The sequence below is a fragment of the Euwallacea similis genome, chromosome 22 (assembly GCF_039881205.1).
Source record: "Euwallacea similis isolate ESF13 chromosome 22, ESF131.1, whole genome shotgun sequence".
In the NCBI taxonomy this organism is placed as follows: Eukaryota; Metazoa; Arthropoda; class Insecta; order Coleoptera; family Curculionidae; genus Euwallacea; species Euwallacea similis.
In genome coordinates this window covers 2239816-2252174 of record NC_089630.1, presented here as the reverse complement: position 1 = coordinate 2252174, position 12359 = coordinate 2239816, and the positions used below count along the sequence as shown (strand labels likewise).

Sequence of the window (12359 nt, the reverse complement as noted above, 5' to 3'; positions counted from 1 at the left end):
ACAGTGACCTAAATTGCCTATATACACACTTGTTTTTGTGGAGAGTTCATAATAAAAAAAAATGATTAAGGAAAAAACAGAGTATAAATATTTTAATACGAAAAATTTTGTGATTGACTTAACTACAGATCTATTGCAGTGGTTTCAGGATCATGTATTTACTGAAATTCTAATAAAAATTGAAGACTTTCAAGAACGAGATAGTGGGTGGGTTCTTCGTCAAATAATTAGTCTAGAAATTAACATTAGTAAGTATAAAATAGGTAATGGTGGTTCATCATTTATAACTCTTCCGAAAAACAATTGCCAAAAAACACGCATGTGTCAATATAGTTAATAATGATCAAGCATGTTTCTTTTGGAATATTATATCAGCCCTATTTCTAGTTTCAAAAAATGCAAATATAGTTTCTTCATATCATCATTATAAGTAAGTACTTAATGTAGAAGAATTTAATCTTACAATGATACTTAATCAAGTTCCTAAATTTGAAAAACTTAATAATATATCTATAAATATTTTTATGCTTGAATTGCATGAGACTGAATTAATAACAGTTCCTGCAAAATTGACACAAAAAAACTGAATAGGTATGTTAATTTATTATTAATTCACAATTATTACTCATCAAAAATTCACGATTGTAAACCAGTTCCTGAAGATAATGTTAATATTGAAACTAAATATCACTTTTGTTGGATAAAAAATCTTTCGCGGCTCATATCTAACCAAGTGAGCAAACGCAATAGTAAAATTCATGTATGTAACACATGTTTAAATTATTTTTTAAACGAACAACTGCTAAATCAACATTCTAGTTTATGTGAAAAGAAAAATCATTGCCATATATCATTTCCCACTAATTACACTCATGTTAAGTTTAAAAATTATGTCTTCAAACAGAGAGCTCCTTTTGTAATATATGCAGGTTTTGAGTCAATTTTAGAAAAAATTCCCACTGCGGAAAATAATAAAACTTGAGCTTATCAAGAATTTAGAGAGAGAGAAAGATAAATGAGACGCAAAACAATGTGCGCCCAACTGATGATGACAATATCACAATTCGTTCAAATATACCAAGTCTCATTGTAGGAATTCCTATATCTGATAGTGCAGTAATTTCGGGCAAAATTAAATTATTATTTCTTCAGTTGTGCACTCCCAGTGGATCCAAAAATCACTATTTTATTTGGAAGGAAAAGACATTTCGAAATACAAATATCAGAAAATAATTGACATCAATTTATTTTATACTTTTTCATAACAATCAAAATAACAACAATAAATACAAAATCTGTACCTCAGTGGTTTTGTGGTGGGGGATATCCTTGCTGTTGGGTATAATGTGGTGGCACATGTGATAGTGGACCATCAGGAGGAGTATAACTAGGGTATCCACCATATTGTTGTTAATAACAATATATAATTTCATAAGTTAATCATGATATTGTGGACCTTCCGGAATCAGACAAACTACTGGAACTATTGCTACATAATGAACAAAACATAAGTATACTTACATAAATATATATGTATTTTCTTACCTAAATTGTAAAAATGCTTCTAATACTGCCACGAAATTCTGTTTTTCTATCAGACTTATAAACTGTAATGTTATGGTCTCCTGTCCATCGTAGATGAATATTTCTACTATCAATGTGGTTTCGTTCTCATCATCTGGTTCACCGTTATTAAACGCCGTTATATCAGTGTCCTCTAGACAAAAAAACCCTTTCCCACTTTCGTCTTTGAAAATTATAGCGGAACCCTGATATACTATTACATTCACGTTTCTCAATTCATCAACCCCTCTTTGGTATTTCACGACGTTGAAGCGCGACATCTTCTTCTTTATTAACTTGGTCTTCTGTTGTTCACGTTGAAAGTGACGAAAATCCATTATCAGTTTTTTCATATCCATTTTATCTAAAATAAAAACTACCTACTTATTGGTTTTTATCATTGGTTTAATACGTACTAACCTATTCCAAGTCTCGCCTGCCGCCTATCACTCTAACGTCTGGTCTTGTCCCAATAACAAGACTAAGAGAAGCGCGTTGTATGTATAAATAGTTGCATACAGGATTAAACAGGACCTTCATTAATGATTGTCCACCGCGTGACCAAAAATTTAGGCAACCTGCCATGCATCGGTTGGTTAGCCTGTTCAGTTCCATAAAAATAAATCCACTAAATAAAATTAGCTGGCAAAATTTGTCACGGGTGGCGTGAAGGGTAGGAAATAAGGAAATAATTTAATCTCTAATAATATGGTTATGTTCCGAGAAAGTGTACTTTTATTGAAAAATATTTTATTTACCTACGAAATTGCGATTTGCCAATAAGGCCAGCGGCAAAATGAGGTACTGCTCCGTGACGTGACGCATTAAAGTTAGATTAAACAGTGGCCAGGTCAAAAAAGTGCACAATTTCATCAAAAATTAAATGGACAAAAGATGCAACGCTACAAAGCACATTGGAAATGAAGAGAAACTAGCTGCCTTTTTAAGGTATGTCATTTTAATATGTAATGTACTCATTATTATTATTCAAATTAATGTGAAATTAAATTATTTATATAGGCGATCAGATTATGTGAGCCATTAGTTTATTGTTCCTCAAGGATATTAATGGGGCTTAACAGTGAATTGTCCGAATAATAGAGGATCATTTTCTGTGGGTTTTAGATTTTTCAATAATTTATTTCTCTCTTCAACTCTTAATTTAGCCTTTTCTTTGTTTTGTCCATAATCTGTTTTAACAGAACAGCCACATATTTTTCTTAACTTTTTGTAGCCAACTTTGGGGTTGCACTTGACGCGGATGTAACTCATGTCGCAGGTAACGGTTTAGGAAGTTTTTGTGGTTGCAATTCAACCTCTGCACTTTCGTTTTGCTCCTGCATATTGAATTCTAAAATATCTTTGTCCATGTCTGCAGATCTGACATTATTTTTAAAATTTCCATACATTAATACCTTTAGTCAGCACTCCACTTTTAACAAATATCTGTTTTCTTCTGATTGCATCTGTTAATGAATGGCAATTTTTGAGTTTTTATCAAGTCATAAAATCACACAGAAAATGATTTGATCGACCTTGTAAGTGAAAAGAAAATGTATAAAAGTATTACTTTTTCATTCTTACAGAAACATCCACAAAATATCATAATCATTATTAACCACGAATGATCGTTTATTACAGATTTTTCGCTACAGGAGACATCTACAGAAGTATTGCATACAGCTACAGAATGGTATGGTCCATTACAATCAACCTAAAGCTGACCTAAAAGAAAATGTTGTTTTCTTGGAATAAGAAATGAAGTGATTGAAACATCTAATATGTTAAATCCACATTATAATAGATACTGAAAATGTCCATCGTTGTTATTTAAACACACATTTACTTGTCTTTTTAAATTTTCAAACATGTTTTTGAGTTGTTCCTGTGACACATTATTTATTTTCCTGGTGATTGCCTCTTTCAATTCATTAAGAGTATGGAGTCTTTTTTTGAAAATTTTGTTTTTTAAATACCAGAAACAAAAAACAATTTAGTGGAGTCAAATTGGGGGAACCTTGGAAGCCACAGTCTTCAACTAATGACTCTTTTACTATAAAACTCTTTAATAAACTTTAAAGTTCTTTTGGCAGAATGAACAGTAGCTTCATCCTATTGGAAATATCTATTTTATACTTTGTCATCATAGACTTCATCTAAGAAACTCTGTAAAATGTTCTCTTAATATCTTTCAGCATTTAAAGTATCTTAAAAAAAAAATGGGCCAATAATACGCCTCCTAGACATGGCTATCCAAACACCAATTTTTCATGGGTGCAAGCTTGTTTCCAGAAATTGGTGAGGATTTTCTGTTGCTCAAGTCCTATAATTTTAGCTATTCACGTATCCTGGTAAGTGAAACCATGCGTCATCAGAGAAAAACATCAACTTGAGAAGTTCACCATTAAAAGTTCCATTGAACCACTTGCAATACCTGGTACCGGTACCGGGTTAGGTACCCATTGGTCATAGTTAATTGGGAATAATTGTTAGACAACTGTTACTTTATACAGGTGCATTTTCAGTTTTTTTAGTACTTTATGGCAAGTTCCGAACTGAAAGACCTACAGAACAACGTTACGTTTGATTAAGTTCGAAACTAACTTTAAACTTAACAAATGTACCAGTTTGATTAGATAATCTTGATATTGATTTGTTAGGATTTTGGTTCATTCTTTCCTAAACTTCATCTGTAAGACTTGGCTTGCCAATGAATTTTCCTTTGTAAATGCAGCCTTTTGTTTTAAATCGTTCAACAACCCTTGTTTTATGTTTCACAAAACTATCATAATTGCAAATCTGCTTCGAGAAACTTCATAACATATTGTTGTATGCAGAATTGCAAAGAATGGGTCCATGATCCGTCATCATTGAGATTCTCACTGCAAAAATGTTATTAAAATGAACGTATCTGGTTCCAAAGTGAAGCCCATCTTGTTAAGTCTTTACAAAAACTTTTTCTGATAAATAGGAGAAAACAATAGGAAGAAAGTATTTGGAAAAAGCAAAAAAACCGGGAAATTGCAGAAATTCAGTCAATGAACGTGTCCGCTTAACGGAGGTGTCCGTAACGAGAGGTTTTTCTGTAATTATCAAAATTTACCCATTCTATAGTATATATCAACACAGATAACTATTTTTTTTGATATTACCGCTTATAAGTTCTAAAAAAATTCACATCCAAATTTCTTAGGTAGGTAGATACAGGCCAGCATCAGACAATGAAGAACAGCTTATGTTCATTTTTATAAGTATTTAATCATTAAAATGTCTATTACATTTAATATTAATAGTTAGTCCAACTAGTCATCAAAATATATCACATTCTTCATTATAAATTTATCAATTGCCAAACTAATAATATTTATATGTTAAAGTATTAGGTAGGTATTGTAATAAGTATTTAGACACACACTAGTCAATTTAGTTCATTAAAATTAATTACTACGGTCTTTAAAACCTTTTTAAATAGCCTACTTAAAACCTAGGTAAGGTATTTAAAATATTGTGTGTTCATTAAAATTAACCTGTAATACAAATATGGGTCAACTATGGTTAAGCACCAACAATGATGCTGGTGGGTGATGGATTCTTATGAAAGTAAAATTTATAGGCATAATGCAATTCCATTGGTGGAAAAAATCACCTATTTACTAGTTGTAGGATTTTCAAAACCAATGGCTTGTTGACGAAGTCATTTTTATACTCGTGAGGATCTACTATTAGGCATTGTTTTCATTGAACATTCAATAAAACTTACCCAGATTTTAAATAAGAAGCATACCAAAATATTTCTCTTAAAATTATAAAAATTTAATTGATATATCAACTTCATAGGTACACTGTTGAAACCCTAATTTTAGCTACACCTGTTGGTTAGTAAATAATGTTTAAAACTTTCTGTTACCAGTTTGCTATATGTAAATCAAACTTCTAAATTACTTTACATTTATATCAGTACATATCTTCCTACAGGCATAATAAAGAACACCTATTCTATCCTGCCTAGTTATTCAAGTGGCCTATGTTATGTTTGGAAATTTAACTTTTTACATTTTTATAATTAGAAGAAAAATGAAGAAATCTTGGCTATGGAGCTCCATTTGATATGTGGAAAATAAAATTGAAATATTGCCTGAAGACTTATAATGCAGGATTTTAAAAATTCAAATAATATACATATTAAAGATTTTCGCTTGAAAAAACTTATATTAATTTCAATTTCTTTTTAACATTCCTACAACTTTTCAACACCACATATGAGATTGCTGTGTCACTTTGTAATTTTGTGAGTAATAATTTATTAAATTGCAAAGGACAAACTTATAGCACCAATTAAAACAGACAACACCTCAATTTAAGCATCACTTTTCTTCTTCTGTTTAATTCTATAGTCTGAAAGAGCAGCTTTGATGGCATCTTCAGCCAGCATCGAGCAATGTAATTTTACAGGTGGCAATGATAATTCTTTTGCAATTTCTGTGTTCTTCAATCTTAAAGCCTCATCAACAGATTTCCCTTTAACCCACTCTGTTGTGAAAGAACTGCTGGCAATAGCAGAACCACATCCAAACGTTTTAAATTTTGCTTCAATAATTTTCCCATTCTCATCAACTCTGATTTGCAATTTCATAACATCGCCACACGCAGGTGCTCCTACAAGACCTGTACCTACGTTTTCATCGTTTTTATCCAAGGAGCCGACGTTTCTTGGATTTTCGTAATGGTCGATTACTTTTGGATGATAAGATGCGGCTAAAATTCCGAAGGGATTGCACAATCCACAGGATTTCAAGAGTGTTGAACTGCGATTTAAAGCCATTACTGCTCAGTATCTGAGGAAAAACAGCTGTAGCTGGTTCCGCTTGGAGTTAAATAAACGTAATTACCTTCAGATAAAATCGCTAAAGTAGATTAAATACAGCTGGATTGGATGGAAACGAAAAAAATTCTATCCAAATTCCGAATCTAATGATTTTACGATGTCAACAAAAGTCACGTGTTGTGTGTTGTTGACATGAAATTGGAATGTGGAATGGAATGATCGACCTGATTCCAAGTGCTCCAGCTGAGTTCGGAACCAAGATGTGAATGTCTTATCACGATTTCTTTTTTCCCGTACGACTTTTTTTCTAAGTAGACATGGGATGTTTGTTTGCCAAATCAATCGCATGGAATCCGTTAAAATAAGACTTTTCTTGCCCTCAGGTCACATTTGAGTACATTCGACCGATAATTAATTTAAATAAACTTTTCTAAAAGACTAGCAAGAACCGCGTTTTACAATACTCTCATACTGGGTGTCTGAAAAATACATCCCCTCGTTTAAATTTTGAAACGCGCATATCACTTTTTTCCCGTCGTGTCTTTGAAATTGAAAATATAAAACGTCCTGACTCTGACGTCGCCATTTACGAATCGCGATCCAATACCGATTCCCTGGGAAACCAAAAAGTTTGTGATATTGCTATTGAGGTTAGTTTTACCTGAATTTTCTCGGTTTTTTGCCGATCCGGTGAAAATGAACTAAATTCTGTAAATCAACAATAATAACATATATTTCATCATAATGGCTTTCCAATTATATCCAAAACTCCTGTGCACCTACAAAAAAGTGCCATGTTGTATATGGGTTCGTAAACTCAGTAAATATATTCACAGAGATATTTCAGCCAGGACAATTAGACAACACTTTTTGGATTATTTCATTAAATCAAACGAACATACGTTCGTTAGGTCCAGTCCTGTGGTTCCATATTGCGATCCGACCGTCCCATTTGTTAATGCTGGAATGAATCAGGTACTTAAACATTGCTGACATGCACTTGCTCGAGACATCATTACTCATTCAGATTTGACATAATAGTCCTGAAACCAAAAAGCCATTTACATCCATTAAGATTAATTCATTAATGATTTAGGAAAGTATGTTAGGGAAATGTACTTAACCATTATTTTTTAAAGATTACAAGTTCTATACGGAACTTAATACCACTCATACCCTTCATTTCTTTGATTTTCTTTTTCCAGTACTGTCTTTGATTATAACCAAATTTCTATTTGGTGTGATTTAAATATGCCCAAATTTCAAGAAAACTAATTACTTGACTCTAAAATTACTCTCGTAACAATTACACTTTATTTTGGTTGCAGTTCAAAGGAATATTTTTGGGTACCCAAACCCCGCGCTTCACAAGAGTAGCCAATAGTCAAAAGTGCATTAGAGTTGGTGGTAAACACAATGATTTAAATGTGGTAGGAAAGGATGGGTATCATCACACCTTTTTTGAAATGATGGGAAACTGGTCATTTGGGGATTATTTTAAAGTAAGTTATCCCTTGCATTTTGGTATCCTTCTGATTTGTGAAACATATTTTTGTAGGAAGAAGCATGCAGGATGGCATGGGAGTTATTAACACAAGTTTACAAAATACCTCCTTCAAAGTTATATGTCACTTATTTCAGTGGAGATAAATTAGGTTTGGATAGTGACATAGAAACAAAAGATATTTGGAGAAGGATAGGGTAAATAAATCAACACCACCAACAGCAATTCTATGGTCATGATAAATAATTATTGCTAATAGGGTATCTGAAGATAGAATATTGCCTTTCAGTACAAAAGATAATTTTTGGGAAATGGGAGTGACAGGTCCTTGTGGACCTTGCACTGAAATACATTTTGATCATAATGGAAACATTAACAGATCTGGGTTTGTAAATAAGAACCTCCATGATCTAACTGAAATTTGGAATTTAGTTTTTATACAATACAATAGGTAATTTTTTCTACATTTTACTCTAAGCAAAAATTAAAGAGATTTTTTAATTTTAGACTCTCAGATGGTTCATTAAGCCCCCTCCCTAAAAAGCATGTTGACACAGGATTAGGTTTAGAAAGATTGTGTTGTGCTCTACAAGGAAAACAGTCCACATATGACACAGACCTTTTAGATTATCTTATAAGTGCCATACAGAAGGTATTTTTGAATTATTTATATTTTGATGTTATCTCTGTGATTTTCTACAGAATTGCAGTAGTATTCAGAAATATTCAGCAAAATTTGGAGAACAAGACTGGAATGATATTGATACATCATATAGGATATTGGCAGATCATGTGAGAATGATCACGTCGTGCCTAGCAGATGGGGTAATTCCTGAACAAAAGTGGGTATTATTAATTATTGTGATTGTTTAGTTGTACTCATGTTTATTCTATGAATATTGGCATCAAATTAGGCTTGTCGTAACCAATACCATTTTGCAGTAGCCACAATATTACAGAACACGTTAAATTGTCAAAGTGTTAGACGGTTTTATACTGATGTTATACCAGGCCTTAAATTCTTGCTCAGACACTTCACAAGTTGTGTTTCGCGAGGATAGTAAACCGATTTCAGATCGTCAAAAATAGCTAGACATCAATAAGGAATCTGAACTGGTGCACTACGCATATATCTGATGGTCCGGAATCGATTTATCTCGCTATTGGAACAAAGCTATATTTTTCAAATCCACAATATATAGAAGCGAGTCCGAGACACACTGTATACAAGAGCAATTTAATATTTTATCAGGGACAAATAGTGTAATTATTTTTTTACAGATAGTGTGAAAGTAGTCTGACAAGTAAAATTTCCTTTTAACACTCCTAGTAATCACTTATTCTTTTTTCCTATTTAATAAATTATAAAAATGTTCCGAAACTGGCTACAAAAAGTGTATATTTTTTATATTAAACCTTGCCTGCTTTATGAATTAAACCATCACGACGATCTCCTTTGTATTACTCGCTCATATAGCGACGAATGTTAATGCATATATATTTATTATTGTTTCAGTCAGAAGCTTCGAAGAATATTACGAAAATGTTTTATATTGAGTGAAAATGTGTTCGGCAAAGAACGTGGCCTAGTGAAGGAACTAACAAATTACGTAGTAGAAAACTTAGGAGACGTTTATCCCGAAATGAGAAAAAATATAAACCCGGTATTATTTTGAATTGAAACACAAACGTATTCTTTATTTATTTGAACGAGCCAATTAATTTATTTATTACAGATTCATCAAATTATCGATTACGAAGAAGATGTGTACTCCGCAATAAGAATTGAAGCAAAAAAGCATTGGCGGAAATTTTCAGTAAAAAAAGAACTGCCCAACATCGACAATTTCGAATTAACTCCCAGCTTCATAAAAGCATTTAAAGAATTATATACAGCAAAACCGAGTGAAATTGATGAACAGTGGGCTCATAAGCTTTATGATAGACATGGGTTTGATTCAGAAGGAATAGAGCAACTTTCTCAAGCCTTGAACATAAAATTCAACCCTGACACTTTTGAAAAGAAAATGGCTGAAATCAAGTTGAAATCCAAGTCAAGTAGACAAATAACTATGGATAAATTAATTAGTGCACTAGTTGAGACTGACCTGAAAAAAACTGATGATTCGCAAAAATATTTGTATAAGAAAGTCAACAATTCTGAATATGAGTTTCCTGAAACAAAATGTCGAATCATTCAAATTGTAGACAAAGACCAATTTGTATCCGAATTGGAAAATAGAAAATCTTGTCAATTGATATTAGATAGAACAAACTTATATTGTGAAGCAGGAGGTCAAGAATCAGACAAAGGGAAAATATTATTTGACAATAACGCAGTTTTTCACGTGGAATCTTTATCAAGTGTCAACAACCTTATAATTCACAGAGGGTATCTAGAAGGCAACTCTATCAAAGTCGGCTCGGAAGGCAAAATAACTATTGACAAAAACCATAGGCTAAGTAATATGCGTAATCACACTTCTGCTCATCTACTGAATGCCGCCATTAAACAAATCAAGTTAGTCACGTGTCAGAATTCAAGTAAAGTAACGCACAAATACGTGAACTTAGACGTATCAGTTTTCGGTGCTAAATTAGATTTGGAGGATATGATTAAGGTTGAGCAAATTATTAGTAATATTATTAAAGATAAAGTGGACGTTAAAATCAGTGTGACAAATAGCCAAGGATTATACAGTTATGAAGATGTTACTTTGATACCAGGAGAGGTTTATCCTGACAATGAAATTAGGATTGTGGAAATTGAAGATGGAGAAGTGAGGAATTTTGTTTCAAGGCAAGTTCTAGGAAATATAATATAGAAATTTTGCTGAAAAAAACAGGTTTAAAGAAAGAATTCCTTTCATTAGATTAAAAAAGTTTTATTGCCAAAAAAAATCTGAATTATTTGTAAACAAATCCCATTTCGAAATGGCAAAAAAAAATGGCTAAAATCAACGAAAACCTCTAAAAACTACCTCCCGTAAGTAAAAATATATTCCTACAATTTTATCATTCTAATTGCAGGGAGCCTTGTTGCGGAACACACGTTCAAAACACAGGAGACCTCAAAGATTTCTGCATAATTCACTTAAAATCGTTAGGAAGAAGTACGTCTTCAATCCATGGGGTTACTGGAGAACGGGCTAAACTTGCGAGAAAAAACGCGAAGGATTTATTCGAAGATGTTGCGATCTTCAAGGATTCTATAAAAGAACATTGTGATGCGGTGAGTACAAAAAGCAGTTGTAACATTAAAAATAGGAAAAACAATGTGTTTTGGGGTTAAATAAAGTTAATTGCGGTTAATTCGATCAAGTACAATAGTTGTATTTCCAATTCCATCTTGCACAATAGTGAAAAAATTATATTTTCCAGTCAGAAATGCTAGACATAGGTGTAATGTCCTTTAAGGAAAGACTCAAATTTGAGGTAACTGACGATACAATATTGCCCTACGTATTCAAGACTCAGATATTAGATGAACTGAACGAAATTAGTAGGAAAATTAAAGACAAAAGTAATGAATATCTCAGGTAAGTCGAAATAAAATCTTTCTTTTGAAGTTAAAATTACAGTATTCCCTTGAATATATTCTTTGTTCAATTTGAAAAATCAATAATTTATATTATTTGAATACAAATATTTATTGGCGCTAGGTCGGGACGTAAAATTTCTAATCAGAATAAGTATTCTAAGTTCAAATTTAGATAATTCCAATAATTGCTTCATTTGCACGCATAGTTCAATGAAAACATCTATGGATAAATTAATTTGAGCAACTTTATATAATTTACGCATCGAAATAGGTCTAAATCAGTTCAGAATTTTACTTACTAAGTTGGTATAAGTTAGTAATTTTATTTATTATATTTACACAAGATAACATGGTCCTTTAGGAATTTTGTAGATTTGGAAATGTACGACGCTATAAAAAATAGAGTTCAAGTGACAAAGTCCAACAAAAAATATATGATTCACTATTTAAGGAGTTCTATGATGTTTGAATCAGTGTCCTTACAAAGAGCAACGTCAGTATGCTCTAACATACCTGTGATTGTCATAGCATATTCGGATAGCATGGTGAAGGCAAGGTGTTGTGTGCCTGAAGTAAGTAAAAATAATTAGAGTAAATGTATCCATTACCAATTGATTTTCAGAACATACAAACTGAAAGTTTTGATGCAAAAAAGTGGTTAAACGAAGCTGTAGCTTCAGTTTTCAACGCCGAAACTACCTCGCAAAAGTTACAGAATGGTGTCTTAGTGTGTAATATGAAAGCCAAGAGAATACACGTACAAGAGTGGCATCATTTGCTTGTGGAAAGCATAACGAATGCCAAAAACTTTATCGAAAAGAAGCTTTAAACATTTTAAGTCTGATTGTTGGAATAATTATTTTTAAATATTAATCCTTTGATATAGTAGCGATTCAGAAGTTTGTTATAATTTTAAATAATAAATA

General features: G+C 32.2%; 3 protein-coding genes across 6 annotated transcripts; 1 reads left to right on the top strand and 2 right to left on the bottom strand.

Moving 5' to 3' along the window:
- Window positions 1-1300: 1300 nt before the first annotated feature.
- LOC136416175 (uncharacterized) lies at window positions 1301-1975 on the bottom strand. The gene is made up of 2 exons (XM_066401221.1): window positions 1546-1975; window positions 1301-1489 (listed from the first exon to the last, which is right to left on the bottom strand). The coding sequence occupies exons 1-2, from the start codon at window positions 1920-1922 to the stop codon at window positions 1441-1443; spliced, it is 426 nt and encodes a 141-aa protein (XP_066257318.1). The 5' UTR covers window positions 1923-1975; the 3' UTR covers window positions 1301-1440.
- A 2857-nt stretch (window positions 1976-4832) lies between these two features.
- On the bottom strand, window positions 4833-6563 carry IscU (Iron-sulfur cluster assembly enzyme). The gene is made up of 2 exons (XM_066401309.1): window positions 6453-6563; window positions 4833-6398 (listed from the first exon to the last, which is right to left on the bottom strand). Exon 2 carries the CDS (start codon window positions 6383-6385, stop codon window positions 5921-5923), a length of 465 nt encoding a protein of 154 aa, XP_066257406.1. The 5' UTR covers window positions 6386-6398; window positions 6453-6563; the 3' UTR covers window positions 4833-5920.
- A 510-nt stretch (window positions 6564-7073) lies between these two features.
- On the top strand, window positions 7074-12345 carry AlaRS-m (alanine--tRNA ligase, mitochondrial). 4 transcript variants are annotated; one of them, XM_066401329.1, is made up of 12 exons: window positions 7074-7363; window positions 7717-7890; window positions 7947-8089; window positions 8152-8343; window positions 8400-8544; window positions 8595-8734; window positions 9409-9556; window positions 9629-10692; window positions 10923-11124; window positions 11274-11431; window positions 11795-12005; window positions 12056-12345. In XM_066401329.1, the coding sequence occupies exons 1-12, from the start codon at window positions 7133-7135 to the stop codon at window positions 12260-12262; spliced, it is 3015 nt and encodes a 1004-aa protein (XP_066257426.1). In that variant the 5' UTR covers window positions 7074-7132; the 3' UTR covers window positions 12263-12345. The 4 variants fall into 4 exon arrangements, with proteins under 4 accessions (XP_066257426.1, XP_066257427.1, XP_066257428.1 ...); XM_066401328.1 differs by having other exon boundaries at window positions 7075-7363; window positions 9629-10696; window positions 10927-11124; XM_066401330.1 differs by lacking the exon at window positions 12056-12345 and having other exon boundaries at window positions 9629-10696; window positions 10927-11124; window positions 11806-11976.
- The last annotated feature ends 14 nt before the right edge of the window (window positions 12346-12359 follow it).